The sequence below is a fragment of the Arthrobotrys flagrans genome (genome assembly GCF_004000055.1).
Source record: "Arthrobotrys flagrans strain CBS H-5679 chromosome Unknown unitig_1, whole genome shotgun sequence".
In the NCBI taxonomy this organism is placed as follows: Eukaryota; Fungi; Ascomycota; class Orbiliomycetes; order Orbiliales; family Orbiliaceae; genus Arthrobotrys; species Arthrobotrys flagrans.
In genome coordinates this window covers 3,642,162-3,660,167 of record NW_027137556.1, presented here as the reverse complement: position 1 = coordinate 3,660,167, position 18,006 = coordinate 3,642,162, and the positions used below count along the sequence as shown (strand labels likewise).

At 50.1% G+C, this 18,006-nt stretch overlaps 6 protein-coding genes across 6 annotated transcripts; 3 read left to right on the top strand and 3 right to left on the bottom strand.

The window, feature by feature from the left end:
- Positions 1–86: 86 nt before the first annotated feature.
- Positions 87–567, bottom strand: DFL_009104 (uncharacterized protein; the record flags this gene model as incomplete). Its single annotated transcript, XM_067638936.1, has 2 exons — positions 87–136; positions 417–567. 2 exons carry the CDS (start codon positions 565–567, stop codon positions 87–89), a joined length of 201 nt encoding a protein of 66 aa, XP_067486774.1.
- A 1,899-nt stretch (positions 568–2,466) lies between these two features.
- Positions 2,467–4,255, top strand: DFL_009103 (uncharacterized protein; the record flags this gene model as incomplete). The annotated part of the gene is made up of 4 exons (XM_067638935.1): positions 2,467–2,595; positions 2,822–2,891; positions 2,957–3,511; positions 3,621–4,255. 4 exons carry the CDS (start codon positions 2,467–2,469, stop codon positions 4,253–4,255), a joined length of 1,389 nt encoding a protein of 462 aa, XP_067486773.1.
- Positions 4,256–6,302: 2,047 nt separating this feature from the next.
- DFL_009102 (uncharacterized protein) lies at positions 6,303–8,566 on the top strand (the record flags this gene model as incomplete). The annotated part of the gene is made up of 2 exons (XM_067638934.1): positions 6,303–7,363; positions 7,432–8,566. 2 exons carry the CDS (start codon positions 6,303–6,305, stop codon positions 8,564–8,566), a joined length of 2,196 nt encoding a protein of 731 aa, XP_067486772.1.
- An 883-nt stretch (positions 8,567–9,449) lies between these two features.
- Positions 9,450–10,147, bottom strand: DFL_009101 (uncharacterized protein; the record flags this gene model as incomplete). The annotated part of the gene is made up of 3 exons (XM_067638933.1): positions 9,450–9,838; positions 9,902–9,925; positions 9,988–10,147. The coding sequence occupies 3 exons, from the start codon at positions 10,145–10,147 to the stop codon at positions 9,450–9,452; spliced, it is 573 nt and encodes a 190-aa protein (XP_067486771.1).
- Positions 10,148–10,435: 288 nt separating this feature from the next.
- DFL_009100 (uncharacterized protein) lies at positions 10,436–13,225 on the top strand (the record flags this gene model as incomplete). Its single annotated transcript, XM_067638932.1, has 7 exons — positions 10,436–10,558; positions 10,640–10,777; positions 10,854–10,964; positions 11,034–11,180; positions 11,240–11,319; positions 11,392–12,357; positions 12,445–13,225. The coding sequence occupies 7 exons, from the start codon at positions 10,436–10,438 to the stop codon at positions 13,223–13,225; spliced, it is 2,346 nt and encodes a 781-aa protein (XP_067486770.1).
- A 716-nt stretch (positions 13,226–13,941) lies between these two features.
- DFL_009099 (uncharacterized protein) lies at positions 13,942–16,886 on the bottom strand (the record flags this gene model as incomplete). The annotated part of the gene is made up of 2 exons (XM_067638929.1): positions 13,942–16,734; positions 16,839–16,886. 2 exons carry the CDS (start codon positions 16,884–16,886, stop codon positions 13,942–13,944), a joined length of 2,841 nt encoding a protein of 946 aa, XP_067486769.1.
- Positions 16,887–18,006: the final 1,120 nt, after the last annotated feature.

Here is an 18,006-nt window from a genome sequence, read left to right as displayed (position 1 = left end):
TTTCGGTCCCCCTTGAAAATTGTGGAGAAACGCGACTGGGCGATTATGTATGTTTTTTTCTTTCCCCCTTGCGTCTTGTGATACAGCTAATGGTTCGTTGGGGAGCCAGTTCGAGGCGGATGCATGAAATCCAAGTCTGTACGTGTTAGCAAGTCAGGTTAGTCCGGTCGGTAACTTATTTTTGTGACTCGATGGTGCAGGATATGTAACGATGCCATCGGGTGTTTGATGCCTCTGCCGCCTTGTCGAAGCGGTTTGACTGGCGAAGGTACTGAGGTGGTGATGATACCGAAATGTACGGTGTTACGGATACTGTCGACGGGATTTGGAAGCAAAAGCTTGTTGACCGGCGATCCCCGGTAGCTTATTTATTCGAGAAGGCAAAATGGAAGCATGGGGATAGGAATTTGATATACCGTTTATTCGAAGGCGAGCGCTAGTGGGAATCGCCTCCTTCTTACGCAGCAATACACCTCGGGAAGCGGCTGCCTGGGATATGTATGTTTTCTTGTTGCGGTTGCATGTTCGTTGTTGATGAGGGAGGCGGCGGCAGGGCAGACAGCACATTGCAGATGCATGTACTATTTTTTCCGTTTCGCCGTCGGTTCAGTTGGACCCGCAGATACTTTAACGTATCATATCGGAGTAAAAGAACGCACGCAGACGGATACGGATGAAGGTTGTTTCGAGGGAGGCAACCGACGATACGAAAGGCTATAGTATACTACAAATCATCACCGGAGGGGAAGGAATAGACATGTGAGATTTCGCAAACGGTTGGAAGCCTGTGCTGCCTTAAAATTCATAAGGGAAGCTGCGCATGCGGCTTGTGGGGTTTAGCTAGACGCTTATGTATGAAAAAGAAGTTGATGATTTATGGGACCCACCGGATGGGATATCCTTAGTTCTTTCTTTTGTTTTTTTGGGGGACGAATTCGTAATTCCTTTGGCCGGGACTGGGACCGGGGCCGGTGGGCTTATTTTTTCTTGCGAAGGTTCGGAGTGGCTTGTGTTTGGCTTGGTTATTTTATCCCTGGGTTTGATGCGTAGATGTCGATGGGTTTCTTTCTTTCTGATGACGGTATAGAATTTAGGGATGATGGGTAACAGGTAACGGATACCAGCCTGTCAGAGAATGTTATTTTATTTTATTTTATTTTTATTCTATTCTATGATGGTAAGAAAACGGTGGTTATTTGATATATGTTTGTTTGTGGAGAAATAGGTTAATCGAAGCCCGGATGCAATGTGACGATGCACGCCAGGCGGGGCTATGTATTATCGACGACGACAACGAATGTCCACCAAACCGCAGTTTACTGACTTTCGTGCCAAGTACCTGATTTACTCGACCGATCGTAAGTATAATTGAGTATAAAGAATATGAGACTGGAGATTGGATCGGATTGATGATTATTCCGGGGACAGGCGTGATCCTATTGGTTACAGTATAGGCAATATCCGTTCGCAGGGGACAGGTTTATTAGCATTTCACATTCATCCTTTCGCCAAAGGAACCATTTGAGGCACTCTCCTGAGCCGTTCGTACACGAGAATTAGACTCTCGCCGGTACCTCAAACCTATCGTTCTGCGATTGCAATTGGAAAACAGGGAGGAAAGAAGGAAGGAAGGTAGTGTCGGTACGGTGCCAGCGTCAGTGCTGGAAAGGGACCATATCCGATCTGACCTGACTTGATCAACTCCTGACACCCCGGCCGGTTAACTAACGAACTGACAGACACAGCCAAGCCCAAGCCCAAAGGCAGGCACGAGTTACGGAGAACAAGCCTGCCTGACCTGGCTGCTTCCTGGCTGGACTCCTCCCTCTCTTTTCTTGGTGGCCCTTGTCCTTGATTTCTCCTCTTTCCTCTCTCCTCTCTCTTTTTTACTCTCGCTCGCTCTCACTCCCTTTTCCCTTTTATCCCTTTCCCTCTCCCTCGACTACATACCCTCCCAAGGTATCCATCCTTTGGGATTCCAGTCTCTCCAACATCATAATCATAATCATCATCATTTTCACGAAGAGGTACAAGTGTCAGTCGGTTGTCGACATTTGCATGTTGAACAAGATTGTTGTTTAAAGGGGTGTTGTTCGCCGTGTTGTCTGTCTTATATCCAACCCGCTCAACTCCCATTCTTCTTCCTCCTCTTCTCCATCATCGCTTCACCTTTTAATCCGTCCACCATCACCACCAAAACGCGCCTTCTCTCTCCCTTCCTTCCGGTCCATCACCATCCTCCAAATCTCTCGACTCTCGATATAATCAGCCAGGCTAGCGTTCTTTTTTTTTTTTTTTTTTTTTTTTTCTTTGGTCGCCGAAATTATTATTATATTATTATTTTTTTCCATCTGCTATTACTATTCGTCGATAACTACTAGTTTGTCTGGTACCCGGAATAGGCGACTCGATACGTCTTCCGACACCGCCTAGTCTCTTCCCCTTACCGCTTATAAACCTGTCAACATGTCGACGACTTCGTCAAACGTCGTCGGAGTCCACTACCGCGTCGGGAAGAAGATCGGGGAGGGTTCCTTCGGTGTTATATTCGAAGGTACCAACCTGCTGAACAACCAGCAGGTCGCCATCAAATTTGTTCGTATCCTCTTCCTCCTTCCCTTGCCGTGCCCTTCTCGATCCTCCTATCGATGACAATTTCCCCTGTTTCGGTGGATGTTTCCGGCATTCTTGTTTTTGTTCGACGGTTTTGTGAGACTTTATTCCTCCGGGGGTTTCGCAAGGCTGTTCGACGGGATTGTTTCCCTACCTTCTTCCGATATCCTTCTTTTTGTCTGGTTTTTCTAACACGTACGATTTTTAGGAACCACGAAAGAGCGATGCACCGCAGCTACGGGATGAATACCGTACCTACAAGATACTCGCCGGATGCCGTAAGTTGATTTTTTGGTGATCGTACGGAATTTCGAGTGACTCCTAACATTTTTTTTTGTTTTAGCCGGCATTCCCAATGTCTATTACTTCGGCCAGGAAGGTCTGCACAACATCCTTGTCATTGATCTGCTGGGACCTAGTTTGGAAGACCTGTTCGATCACTGCAACCGGAGGTTCTCCATCAAGACCGTCGTCATGGTCGCCAAGCAGATGCTCTCCAGGGTCCAGACCATCCACGAGAAGAATCTCATCTACCGTGACATCAAACCCGACAATTTCCTGATCGGCCGACCGGGAACCAAGGCCGCCAATGTCATCCACGTCGTCGATTTCGGTATGGCGAAGCAATACCGCGACCCGAAGACCAAGCAACACATCCCTTACAGGGAGCGAAAGAGCTTGTCCGGTACCGCTCGTTACATGTCCATCAACACCCATTTGGGTCGCGAGCAGTCCCGACGGGACGATTTGGAGGCTCTCGGCCACGTTTTCATGTACTTCCTCCGTGGTGGCCTTCCCTGGCAAGGGTTGAAGGCTGCTACTAACAAGCAAAAGTACGAGAAGATCGGTGAGAAGAAGCAGACCACCGCCATCAAGGATCTTTGCGACGGATTTCCAGGTATGTTTTTGAAACGAAGAAAATACGTTTCGGGGAAAGGATTGATCGGAATATCCATCATTTTGGTTACCGTTTTGAAGGTAATGCGGTTTGCTAACCCGTTGGGTAGATGAGGTCAATCAATACCTGACCTACGTCCGAAATCTCGGATTCGAAGACACCCCCGACTACGACTACCTTCGAGATTTGTTCACCAAGGCGCTGAAGAACACCGGTGAAGTCGAGGATGGAGAGTATGATTGGATGAAGTTGAACAATGGTAAAGGGTGGGAAGCCATTCAGAAGCATCCTTCGTCGCATGGGTACCACCACCATCAGACCGCAAACCAACATAATTCTGCAACGCAGGGAGAGCTCCGGCACGTCAACCCCAACCCTCGGCCGGCCGCGAACAGCAACCAGCTCGCTGCTCGGGTGAACGCCGCTCTTCCACCGCCTCCGTCGCCGGCCATGCAAATGAACAACAAGAAACGAGAGCGGGAACGGGAACGAGCTCCGCCGCAGAACGCAGTACCGTTGAAGAGACCCAGCGGGGGGATGGCCGGTTTGCAGTCCCCGGGCGCTGTCACACCGAACCCGAGCACCCAGGCGCAGTACCACGCTCCTTCTCAGACAAACCTGACCCAGCAGCCGAGGACCCAGGCGCCGCCTACGATGACGCCTGCCCAGCACACTTCCCAACCGCCCAGACAACCGGAGCCCAAGAAGGGATTCTGGTCAAAGGTGATGTCTTGCTGCGGTTAAAATCCTTTTTCTCCGAGGCGTTTTACGTGTTTTGCGTTTGTGCGTTTCTAATTCCTCCGTCGGGTCTGCATAAGCGGTCGTCTGTAATTTTCCGTGTAGATTGATGCCTCGTTTCCCTTTCGCTTTCCTTTCCCGTGTTCGTGATCATTTTTAACTTTCAGGCGGTGTTCAATGAGCATTAATCTCAGCGTATAGCATTTTAATAATCGACAACTTTTTTTTCTTTTCCAATTCCTATTCGTTTTTATTCCCTTTGCCGCAACTGTCCTTCCGTCGAGGTTTTGCCGTCTTTTTTTCCTTTCGCTTTTTTCTTATCCTACTGGCGCCCCTACCTTCCGACTTTATCTCTCTTCTGCACTCAAAAGAATTTGAATGCGAAGAGGAAAGTTGGAAGGGATGGCAAATGTCCTCGACTCTGTTGAACCATCAAAAAAGTTGTCTCTAACGGTCTACTTGGCTTGATACGTTTTAACGACCTCCCCCTCACAGCTGCGAATTGGCTTCCCACCCCTCCTCGATCCCCTTCTCTTTCAGCGATTGGATATTCGATTCGATAAACCCCACTGCAGCATTCCTAGCTGTCCCTCACAAACCCAAATAAACAGATCTGTATCATGATGACACGAACGTCGTTTTTTCCTCTCTCTTTTTCCTTTTTAACCATACTCTTTTTTTGTTCTATATCTCTCCGTCGTGTGTATTGTCGTTTTAAAATATTACTTTTTATCTTTTTTTTTTCTTTCACACATCCTTTCTGTGTAACTCTTTGGTTTTCCCTGTTTTTTTTTGTCTCGTTTCCAAGAGAGCTCTCTGGCTATTATAGATAGCAGCGAAGAGAAAGGCATGGACTGCTGCTACGAAGCGGTAATCGTAAGTGGCCAGCATTCGATATTCCCTATTCATTCCATCCCATCGAAACGGCAGAAAAGGCAGAAACCGCTTCCGGCGTCTTGTCATCATCATTATATATATACCTAGTACTTGTGCGACCCTCCCCCTTCCCCTTGAGTCTGCATGTGTAGTTTCTCCATTTTTGCAGCATCACATGCACAAATTATAGATAGATGCGGGGTTATTTTTCTTTACTTTTTACTTTTTGCTCTGCTTGTATTTTCCTTACTAAACCAAGTGTAATCTCCCAACTACTTTGTGAGTTTTGTATAGTGTAATAATTTTCGTATATATATATAAATAGTTCAACGTTCTTTTTTTATATGATTTTTTAGATGGTATACCGTGACGATAGAAGATACTTGGTTTCCCATGATATATCGGGTGGTGCTCGGATGTCGAATCGAATGGCCTGTTTTCAACGATGATTGTCGTAGACTAGTGACATATGTACGATGCGGGCCCCACTAGCCTCGTACCGTGCATCGAAGAACAGTCTAATAGGAGCATCTCCCGGAAGACCCACCCTGTACATCGGAAACATTGCATGCTGTGCTGTATAGTACTGAATTGGTTAATTCCGACACGGCATCGAAAGCGTTTGATCCTGATATTTGTAAGGTTTTGTGTTGCGGAGGAGGTTGGATTTGAAAAATTGTTGAATCCTTTCGAGACTCTGCTGTTCTCGGCTGCAACAACAACAAACGTCTCAAAGCCGACAGCTAACGATATCTATCTCCATCCCCTCGACCTCATCAACGCCCATCGCATCTGCTTCATCGTCAACCACCATCGTCCCCTCCGCTGTATACACCCTGCCCTCTTCTCCCCTTCGGCTCTCCTTCCGTCTTGCTCGGCCGTTCGAATCCGAGACACCCCTTCCTTCCTTCCCCGTATTAGTCATCTCGACCGGAACCAAACAAATCCCGAACTGTATTTTCTTAACACCCTCATCGCCACCGATTTCCTCCCCGTCGCTGGATCTGCGCGCTGTCGCTCGATCGTTCTTTGCCTTCGTGAGCTCAAGGACTGTGGATTGCTTCGACACTGCTCTCGGACCGGATGACCGAATGAACGTCGATACTCCGTACCTTCTCTCTCCAACAACATCGAGACTCGGGCTGCAGCGCTGAGATAGGTGAACAGGGACGACAATATGACACAGCAACCGCCGACGGGAGTGGAGCAGGCTGGGTTGCTGCTGCCATCTCAGCAGCAGCAGCAGCTTCAGGCGCTGTCCGCTCCCCTGCCCGCTGGATCTCCGCCTACCCCTGTGACCGGTGCTGCTCCGGGGCAGCCTGATACTATTATGCAAGATGGTGCTTCTCAAAATGCTTTCTCTCCGACAATGTTGAAGGGTATTGCTGCTTCCGCATTGGAACAACCGCGATCTGCTTCTGCTCAACCGACATCACCTTTCCTTCAGACCCAACAGCCATTGCCTCCTTCTCATCCTCACTTGAAACTTTCTACGACCTTTTCTCCCGTCCTTACCGGGAGACCAATCCCTTCGACCTCATATCATGCCGAGCCGACCGCTTCCGCACAGCAACAAGTCAACATGGGTTCGCAAATCTCAAAACTCGTGGGCCACTCCGTGCCGCCTCCTCAACAACAACTTCCACCGCAGCAAGGCGCCCAATTTACCCGGCAGACCGCCAGGACCACCGCCGGAAAACGTCCCAGCATGCGCCAGGTCTTGGACCCTCAGGATGACATGACGGCCGCGGAACGAGCCGCCCGGACTCAAAAGATCCGAGACATCGTCAACGAGCAATTCGGCTTGGAGATTTTGCTAAAGCACAGAGAGTTGCAGGATATCGAAGCCGAGCTGGGAAGAGCCGAAGCTTGCCTCGAACAAATTCGACGATGCTCTATCGAAGAGGCTATGGAGAAGGACGGACGCTTCGATGACCCATCCGGTATCACGTTGGGTTATGCGCCGGCTCCGGAAGTTATGAACGGACCTTACTCTCGGGATTACAGGGACTGGTTGATGGAGGAGAGGGTTCCTACCGTCAGGTCCAGGTACCATGACGTTCTCGCGAAGGACCAGAGTCGCAACTTTACCATTCAACGACGAGGCGAACCACCACAACCGCTCCTCCCTCAAGCTGGGAGACCGCAAAGGGAGGTTGCCGCTGCTGCGGCCGCCGCGCAGGGTCAGAAGCGATCTACAATTTGTCTTCATCGCCAGCCCGATGGGACCGTTGTCCGGTATGTTTTGTCCCCCCCGGCACTTCTGGTTTCTATTTTGACAAGCTGCTAACGTTGCTTTTTTGTAGCTTGACCTGTATCGATTGCAAACGTGACCAGTTCGGGTCCATGCAAGGGTTCATCAACCATTGCCGACTTGCCCATCAACGTGACTTCCAGACGCATGATCACGCAGCTGCGGTTTGCGGCGCCCCGTTCGACGTTACCGGATTCACCGGTACGCTTCCCCCCCCTCGCAGCAACAAGGCTTCCAAGCACGTCAGCGCTTCCGCTCCTGCTGGCCAAAGAACTACCAAATCCGGATCGACTGCGAAAAACTCTGCTACCAAAAATTCCGCCACGAAAAACTCAGCCAAGGCTACCACCAAGAAGAAGACCAGCACCGCTGTCGTCGCCGACGAGAGTTCCTTGATGTCGACAGGCCCACTTACACCACCGCTCCAAGCGGAAGATATCGCCCTTCGAAAGACTATTCAAACTTCTCACCTCAAAGAGTACTTGGGGAAGAAAAGGATCGATGTCGATAATTTGGATACGATGGTCGAAGAGGCCGTCAACAGGGTTGGAATTGTCGAAGAAGAGAGCGAGGCCGATGATGAAGCCGATGAAGATGCTCCTGTTGTTGCTCTTCCGACCAAACAGAAGAAGCAGAAAGCTACCCCCAAGGCCACTCCCAAGGCTACCCCGAAGGCTGCCGCTGCTGCTACCGGAGTTGCTGAGCCGCAGGTCGCACCCCAGCCGGAGGTTCAGCTTACCCCAGCGGCCGGAATCCCTCAGGCTGGACCCCCAGCCGCTGTTCGTCAACCTGCTCCCGCCGACGTCGTCATGATGGATCTTACGATCGATACCAGTGTTGGAAATACGGGAACCGTCATCTCTGCCAACGATCAAACGACACCGGTTGGCGGTGCTGTCGACTCTGCTTACGAAGGGAGCGAGGCTATTGTTGACCTTGCGGAACCATCGATCCGAGTCGTTATCCCCGCCAAAGGCGAGGAAGGGGAGCAATCACGCCCTGTTTCTCGTCGATCTAACACTGGGTCGTCTCGTCAATCCCCGCGTACTCCGGTCGGGCCCGCTCTTCCTACTCGTATGGGGACGAGGGCTCATCCTTCGCCCGAGAATGAGAGTTCGAACGCTACCCGTTATAGTACTCGACTTGCCGAGGCCGGCAAGGCGAGTCCTGGTCCCAAGGCTGGGTAGATTGGCTGACCTCTTTTTGACTTTTGATTCTTTTAACAAACGACAGACAAGATAGTGGTGAGATAGGATACAATAACGATGAGGAATGAAAATTGCAACATTATACATTACGAATGGTTTCAATGTCCCTGGTTTTCTCCTTTGCACAAATCGGTTTTTTTTTTTTTTTTTTTTTTTCCCGGACCCACGGGTGCTTTTTACGGCGTTATACGGTGTGTTTTTCATTTTAATTTTAATTTTGCTTTATATACCCGTTTCCTCGATTGGTTTTGTTTTTAATGTCGTTCCTGAGGAGACCTATGCTGTGCAGATTCCTTTCTCACTACGTGTGGCTCCCATCTCTTTTCGCTTTTGTTCCCTTTTCATTCTCCAACTGTACCAAAAATTACTTACCTTATGCGTGAAAAGTTGACTATATGACGGAGGACGGGAGGCAACAGACCGAACTTTTAACGGTTTATCAGCATTTTATACGCACTCTTTTTTTGTCTTTTCTTTTCCAACCATGACCTAGCGACTTTGTACTTTCCTTCCCATTCCTTTTCGTTTCTTCCTTACTCACTTCCTTCCTTTCTTTGTATTTATATTACTCGGGGAACTCTCTCTCCTACATAATATATGGATAGAAGAGGGGGTTTTGCGGCCTGTATGGCTGCTATTATTATATACACGGTTTTTTTCTTGCATTGCACTCGAGTGCAAAGGACGATGCATATAGCTTTTTTTTCATTTTCATTTGGGGAGGTAGATTGGATATGGTAGGAGCCTGGTCGGTGATGTGTCATTATATTATAAACATGATGATGGCTTTGAAATGTATACGGATCAAAAATGCCCAAGTACTTGATAATATACAATATAAAAATTCCGAATACTTGGTACCTCATCTATCCTCCTGCTCCAAGTACTCAACCGGCACCCCTCCCGCCTCCTTAAAATCTTCAGCCTCCTCAACCGGCACCCCCTTCCCCCCATCCCTGTTAGCCCTCCAAACCCCGCCGTCAACAAACCACTCTCTTTTCCAAACCTCCACTTTATCTTTCACGAGCTCGAGGCATTCTTCCGCTATCCTCCAACCTTCGGCGCGATGGCTCGTGCTTAGGGTTATTACTATCGAGTCCTCGCCTATGGGGACTATTCCCAGACGGTGGGTTACGGAGATCGAGTGGAGGGAACCGGAGTTGGTGGATTTCAGGGATGTGACTATCGTTGAGAGGGTGCGGAGGGCCAGGGGGGTGTAGGTTGTGTATTCGAGGGTCGAGACGGGTTTTCCTGTTTTGGATTTTATGGGGTTTAACGCGGCCGTGTATTTTAATAGGAGAGGGGGAGTATCACCTTCAAAGTTATCCCTTGTCATTCCTATCGAATTCATCAGAACACGTCTTTTTTTTACAGTTGAAGGGATATATATATCTACGAACCTACGAACGCAACGACCGCACCGGCCTTGGGGCTCCTGACGCGGTCTATCGACGCCGTAATGTCGAGTTTGTCGTACGTCAGACCTACGAAGGTATTCCGATCTTCTATGGACTTGATACCCTCGAACGCGCGGACGGGGGGTTCTGATCGTTCTGCCATTTTTCACTTATGATGCCATTACCGTGGATGGATTTGTGGTTGCGCGGTGACGTCTTGTTGTATTTTGACCCCGCTTCGGTTGACCTTCCCCGAGATATACCGGGGAGCTACGCACCACCGGGAAGCAAGGCGAGTGCGTATATCCCTGACGCAGCGGCCGGCAGGGTTATAATTAACACTCATCCTTAGCTCGAGCTCGTTCCGAACTTGACTTAGCTGTCCTTTCCCACGAACCGTCGCATCGATATCGTCGCCGATAAACTCACGAACGGGAAGAAGCAACAAGCAATGGAATGGCTAAAATCCGCCGCCGCATCGGCGGTCTCCCGTGGTCCCGCGTTCGGATACTCGTTCGGCGACCGGGTTGACGTTGAGGATTCGATATGGGCGTTACATAATGGGACAAAGAAGGTATCCACAACCCATCATAATGTTTTTTTTTTCAAAAGATGGAAGGGAATAAAAGTGGTTAATCAGTAGGGAAATATATAGGACGACGGGAGCAAATGCTCCATCTTCGCATTCGATATTAACGCCAATAAATCGAGACTACCGCTTGCTAAGAACGCGCTGAGGAAGTGGAGGACACTACGGCATCCGGGTGTGGTTAGGGTTTTGGATACCCTTGAGGTATATCGCTCTGCCCACGGGAGGGAAAGGGGATTCGGAGTGGTAGGGGAGGGCTAATGCCGGAGATGGATGCCAGACAGATACAAACATTTACATTGCCACGGAAAGGGTTGTACCGCTTGGATGGCATGTTAAAAGGAATGCGCTGAATACGGAGACGATCAAGTGGGGGTTGTATACTATTTCCGTACGTTCCATACTCCTCGTCTTCTCCTTCTTCGTTATGCATATTTTTAATGGGGGTTTTGCGTCTTAGACAACGATGAGGTTTATCAACGAAGATGCGAGTTCGATACATGGCAATCTGAGGGTTTCGTCGATATGTACAACCGAAAGCGGGGAGTGGAAGTTGGCGGGGTTCGAGGTGCTCAGTTCTTTGAAGGAGGAGGATCCGGCCATCTACGTGGGTTGACCGCCTTTTTCTTCTATATGATCGCAGAGGGGGGTTCTGACGTGGGTTAGACTTACGGAGGGTTGTTACCGGATTCTACACGATATGCTGCGCCGGAGATCGGAAGGGGTGGGTGGGATGGGTTGAAGAAGTATAATCCCTCTTTCGCAACCTTGACGTTATAAAGAGATTCGGAGGCTGAACTGACGATACAATACAACAGCCAGGCAATCCACGTCACCGACTCCTGGAACATGGGCACCCTGATCTACGAAATCTTCAACGGCTACTTCTCCACCACCGACCAACTTTCCCAAATAAAATCCATCCCACCGCCGATGGGCACACCCTACAAACGTCTAACCCAGACGAATCCCAAAATGCGACTTCCTATTTCCCATTTCCTCGAACAAGGCAAACGCGCGAATGGGTTCTTCGATACGCCGCTCATACGATGTTGCGAATTTATCGAAAACATGGGGGTCAAGGATGACCGCGAACGGGAAGAGTTTTTGCAGAATTTGGAGGATACGAAAGATCAGTTCCCCGAGGAGTTTTTCAAAGCGAAGGTTTTACCGGAACTTTTGAAGTCGGTGGAGTACGGCGGTGGCGGACCCAAGGTATTCTCGGTGGTACTCATGATCGCCGAGAGATTGAACGAAGACGAATGGGAAAGTACCATCACCCCATGCGTGGTACGGTTGTTCTCCAGCCCCGATAGAGCCATCCGGGTCTTCCTACTCGACAACCTCCCGAGGATGATCGAATATCTCCCCAAAAAAGTCGTCAGCGACAGCATCTTCCCCCAACTGGTAACCGGCTTCTCCGACGTCGCCCCCATCGTCCGCGAACAAACCGTCAAATCGATCCTGATAATAATCGACAAACTCTCGGACCGACAGATAAACGGCGATCTGCTGAAATACCTAGCGAAGACGCAAAACGACGAACAACCCGGCATAAGAACGAATACCACGATCTGTTTGGGAAAGATAGCAAAGAATTTGGGACAACATACGCGGGCTAAAGTTTTGGCAGCAGCGTTCACGAGAAGTCTGAGGGATCCGTTCGTTCATGCTCGGAATGCGGCGTTGATGGCGCTGGCTGCCACGGCGGATTGTTTCGATGAGACGGATTGTGCTACGAAGTGTTTGCCGGCGATTTGTGCGGCGCTGATCGATAAGGAGAAGTATGACTTTCTCTCTCTCTCTCTCTATATATATATATACGTTCCTAGAATTCAAGTGGGTGGCTAATATAACGTTCCGGGGGACAGGATTATCCGAGTCCAAGCGCAGAAGACAATGGACGTCTTCTTAGCCAGGGTCAAGACCCTTACGGCCAACATGCCAGATTCCGCATTGCCCTCCGTCGACGCCAACGGAGTTCCCAATTCCACATCAGCTGCAGGTGCAGCTGCAGGCGGTGCCCCCCGGATGGGAACGCCTCAGAACGACGCATCATGGGCCGGATGGGCAATTTCTTCATTCACGAAGAAGTTAGGATCGGTAACCGGTGAGATTCAGGCGCAGGGTGGTACTTCTGCTTCCGGAGTTTCCACACCCGCGGCCGAGGAAAGCGGGACGCTTGAAGTGCCGGCGCAGTCTACCGGTGGTAGTAGACCCGGAAGTAGTTCCCTACAACGTCAGACGTTCGGGGGGACGGGTTCGGTCAATACGAGCAGGGGAGGTTTGATGGTTGACGACGACGGAGATGATGATTTGGATGCTTGGGGGGATATGGATGATACACCGAAAGTAGAGGAGAAGAAATCCACAAGCGGGTTCGGAAGGACTGCGGCGGCGGCGGCAGCGACGGAGGATGATGTTATTAGTAGTTTCGTGGCGAGCAAGGGGAAGGGCAGATTGCCTAAAGGACTGGGGAAGAAAGCTACTACGAATACCGCTACGGTGACGGGGGTTGGTGGAGCGGTGAAAAGTAGGCCTGTTGTCAGTAGGGCTGCTAAGCCGGCCGCTAAGAAGGTCGTGCCGGTGAAGAAGGTAGAGGATGAGGGGGACGCGTGGGGGAATGACAATTGGGATGTCGATTGGAAGTAGAGCTTGCATTGTTCGAGGGGTTGGGTATGCTGGAGCTACGGGTGTGTATATACGTTATTGGCCACGACTCGGGGTCGTTTGGTATTGTGGTATTTTGTTATGCCTGGGATTTTTTTTTTGTTTCTAGCAGGAGTCAGCATGCGTTTGTTGCTTTTAGAGAAGAATTCCTTTTTAAATTTCATGGATTTTGGAAATAGAGAGGTTTGGTGGTTTACAAGTAAAGGTTCTTAGGTTGTCGATTTTGAAGGTTACTCGGGCTCACGGAAGTCGTAGTTACAAAGGACTGTAGAGGAAAATAACACAAAGCTTTGAAGAGGGTATGCACAATATGAATTGGACGGATGGGTTTAAATTTCTGCGCAAAGACGAAGGATATTTATAAGAAAAAGGAGGAAACTCATTTGGTATCATCGACTTTCGTTGGGGAAAAACAAAATAAGAAACATAAAATGGCACAGGATAGCTGTTTGGAAACTCGCAACCAAAGGAGAAGGCAGGGAGGGGGTCGGGCTTGAAGATGGGCCATGAAGGGGGAATGTAGAGAACGGCTAAATATGAACGAAAATAGAAACGGAAACGGAAAGAAAAAAGAGTATGACCCGATGCTTCGGTGTATACTTCCTACTCGGATAGATCCTCTAGGGGAATACCACCGCTCCTTCGCTCCTAAAAGGAACGAGAATGAGAAAGAAAAAAACTTATTACACTTGTAATCTCTACGCCGGAACCTGCTCGCCCTCACCGGGCTGCTGCGCTTCACCGTTCGCCTCTGCCGCCGACGCAGCCGACGCCTCCTGATCCGCCGATATCGAATTCAACAACTTATCCGTCGTTATCGTTTCATCGCTCGCATTGCTTCGTGTATCACCCTGACTCTCTAACTTCTTAAAGTAATTCTTTCGATGCGCTTCATCTCGTTGCAACCGCTGTCTTTCGATTTCCATAACCCCACCCGACTTCTTTAGCTTATTCTCCTCCACGAATTTCCCGAGTTCTTGCGTAAATGGCGTTTTCCTCCCCTCCAAATCCTGCTGCCTCATCTTCTCCGCTCGCTCGATAGCTTCGAGTCTGTCCGAATGATTCGGCCTTAAGGCCCGGATTTCTCCCAAAACCCCGTCTTTCGCCTGATTCGGATCCACCAACTCATCGGCCGGTGGTACGTACCCTCGGCTGGCTGATCTCAACTGGCCACCGGGCACCTTGAGCTGCTGCTGCGTACACTCTTCCACCAACTGGAATGTTTGACTCGCCTTATCGAGATCATCCTGCAAGTCCGCATACAATTCATCTTGTAAATTGAAAAACTGTTGCTCCTCGCAGACCAATTCCAGTTCGCGTTCCCAAAGTTTTTTCCACAGCGGCTTTTCACGCTTAAGGTAATCGCCCATCTTGCGTAACTCCACCCGCGCGGTAACCATGTCGCGGGAGACTTGTTCGATCTGTCGGGGTAAAGGTCTGACGCCGCGGCTGACGACGTCTTTGCGGAGTTCTTCGATTGCGTCTTGGAGGTCGTCGACTTTGGCGACCAAGTTGTCGGAGTCTATTGTAAATGCGTCTTTCCCTGTAGCTATCTTCATGCGCTGTGCTGAGATGCCGTCGGCGCTCACGGAACCTTTGGTGACCGGTTCGACTTGGATTTTCTTGAGAACTTCGACTTTTTGGCGCAGGCTGTGGAGTTCGGATTTTAGATCGCTGTTTAGGCCGTCGTAGGTTTGGCGTAGGACTGCAATGTTCTTTTGGGCGGATTTGACGCTCTTGAGCATATCGCTGTGATCGCCCTTCTTCAGTTTGCTTTGCACGCTGACGCTGGGGACTTTGGCTTTGACGGTTTGAGCGGGCGTGGGTGTTGTCGGTGTCATCGGGAGCGGAATGGACGAGCGCTTGGAGAGTTCTGCTATCGATCTTGTGTTTTCGTCTTGCGTTTCAACGATCTGTTGGATGGATTTGCCCTGCGATTCGATCGTTTTGTGTAGACCTTCGATGACGCCCTTGAGTCCTACCAAACCGTCATCGATATGGCGTTTGACTTCGTCCAGAACTTCGATGTTGAGACATAAAACCGAGCGGTCTTTGATGTCGTGCATATCCTCCAATTCGTATCTGATACCGGAGTGGGGATCATGGACATAGATTTCGGGAAAGTCGTCCCCGGATGGTGGATTGTAGCTGAACTTGGAGATGAAGAGTAACCTCAAGCTGTTTATTGACAAGTCGTCCACACCCTCGTGAATTACGACCTTCTTGACGGACCGGCCAAGCTGTAAGAAGAGCGTTAGCTCCTTGCTGCTAGCGGTCGTTCCCGAAGAATCGGGTCGTAGGGAAACTGCCTCCTTGGAGTCATCGTGGGGATGGGCGGTGAGGGTGGACTCTTGTGTCGGTTGGTGCTGAACAGGCGGAGCTTCGGGTGGTTCTGCCGGTGGTGCCGGTTCTTGCTTGGGAGGTTCCAGCACCGGTGCCGTCGATGTGGGTGTCTCGGGTTCTACGACCACTGCAGGCGGCGGCGGGATAGGTGCTACGGGTTCGGCAGGCTTCTCAACAGGTTGGGTTGGCTCGTCTGGAGCATTTTCTGGTATCGCCGGCTGGGGTGTCGGTGCTCTAGACTGCGGCCGAGACGTTTTTTGAACGGACTCCCTGGCCTTTTGCATCCCTGTCCTCATCGCATTCAGCGATTCTCTCGATTCTCGCGCACGTGGTACTGCGGACGGGGTGCCGGGGAGCATCGGTACCATACCCGGGGGAGTCCCCGTCATCTTTGAAATGTGGTAGGCCGAATATCTCCTCGATGCTCTTCGCTCGAGAGCATCTCCTCTTTGCAGAGCTGCCAGTGCATCTTGTTTCGGAGGTGGGGGTGGCTGGGGCCATTCTTCCGGTCGAGGTGGGTGTTTTTGTGGTTCGGCACCGTTTGGTGGGGCATTTGGATGGATGAAATCGTGCTCTGACGGCATTTGATATGAGATTGCGGCGGGCATGGGACCCTGTGGGAGAGAGGACGTCCGCGGAGGAGCCGTCCGTTCTACCTCGCTGTAGGGTTGCTCTTCGATCCGATTGCTCCGTCTCATGGACGAATCTCGATTGTTACCCTGCGGTGGCATGTATTCTCCCGCAACCGGTATATCTGGGGCGCGAGCCTGCGGAGGCGCCGAGGGGACATCCCTCGGCGGCCTCGACGCCAGCTTCTTTTGCTTCCGTTTGAGCCCTTGGAGTAGATCTATTATTATTTCTCTAATTCTCGGGAGATATATTTCCAGGCTTTGAGGGGAGGCCTCCGGCTGACTGAGGGTACTCTCGAGCACGGTTCTCAAGATTTCCGGGACATTGCCCAAATCGGCGGTCTCGACGCCAATAGCGGTGAAAGCCCGACATGCTATGTTGAAATGAGAACCAAGTTTTACGTAGACATCCGAGACGTCTTGTTCGCTGGCCTGCCCTCTTGACCATCTAGTGAGGGTTTCCAGGAGTTCCTTGGTGGCACGGAGAAGGTTGGTAACGCTTTCCTCGATTTTACCGAGCTGGTAGCAACGAAATGAATTAGTTGAAATTTATTTATAGACGATGGTTTTTGGAGAAAATCGCCGTGCTATGCGGCGATTTGCTCTCCCTTGGAAGTTCTTACGTTACTCTCCGGCCGCGGAGGCCTCCCTGATACCGAGGAAGTAGACATGGTTGAGCCCAGGCCGTTGCCCTGGTGCGGTGGGCTCCCTTGGCTCCCTAGGTTTCTCCTTTGTGATGACCGAGAGTACGGACCTGCTTGCATCTATTCGGTAGGTATACGTTGAAATATGGTCGGAAGGGAGGGAGATGGAGGTCTCGAGAGTGTTCGTGGTGAGAGTATGTGTGGGGGTCCGTTATGTCGTTTCCCGTGCTTGATAATGAATATGATGACGTACTCGGGTCGGTATAGGAAGTTTTTTCGGAGGAGAAACTCGACGATACTGATATCTGGGGGTATCAGCAGATGATATAGAGGTAGTACGGTTGCTGCGATGGGTATAGGTTGGTAAGATGGGGGTGGTGGTTGATGGTTAGTGATAACGATGAGGATGGTTGACAGGTTTGTGGGGTTTTCTTGGTGTGCGACGGAGAGCACCTACCAAATGTTCCACGGGAAAATAACCGAGCCAGCCAGAGCTGCCCTGCCTTGTCCTGCCTGCCACAGCACCTGTTTCGTCTTCGTCCCGTTTTTTTTTATAAAACCAACCCCCCCGGATACGAACAATATGGGAGACGAGGAGGGAAAGAAGAGGAAGAGGAAGAGGAGAGAAAATAGTGATGGTGATGTCGGGCTGATATAATATACGGTGGTAAGGCAAGCTAGCCAGCTAGTAAGAGGTAAGGTCCGGTCTGGTGCAGTTCTCACGGTTCCAGTTACTCAAACGGCCACTTTCGAAATACTCCACGACGACTAGCCCGGTCCACGGGATATCCTAGCTCCACCCTGTGAAATACCGGCTGGTAGACGTAAGATGATTTTATTCACGTTCATTTCATTATCAATATATGTCAAACTACAACCGAATATGTCGGTATGGGTGGATATATGGGTGCCGGTTAGGCAGAAGGACAGTCTTGATTATAAACAGTAGATGGCTTTCTACAACCCCGGTTTTTATACTTGCCAGGATATTATATCTGGTAAGTTACGTACCACTTAATTCTAGAATATCCTTAGTGGGATTCGAAAGGGGTGAGATATGTTAGCTCTGTTGGTTACCGTTGGTCTGGCCGGTTGGATTGTTCCAGTCCATTACATCCCATTCATGAAATGAATGTTCTCATTCTAT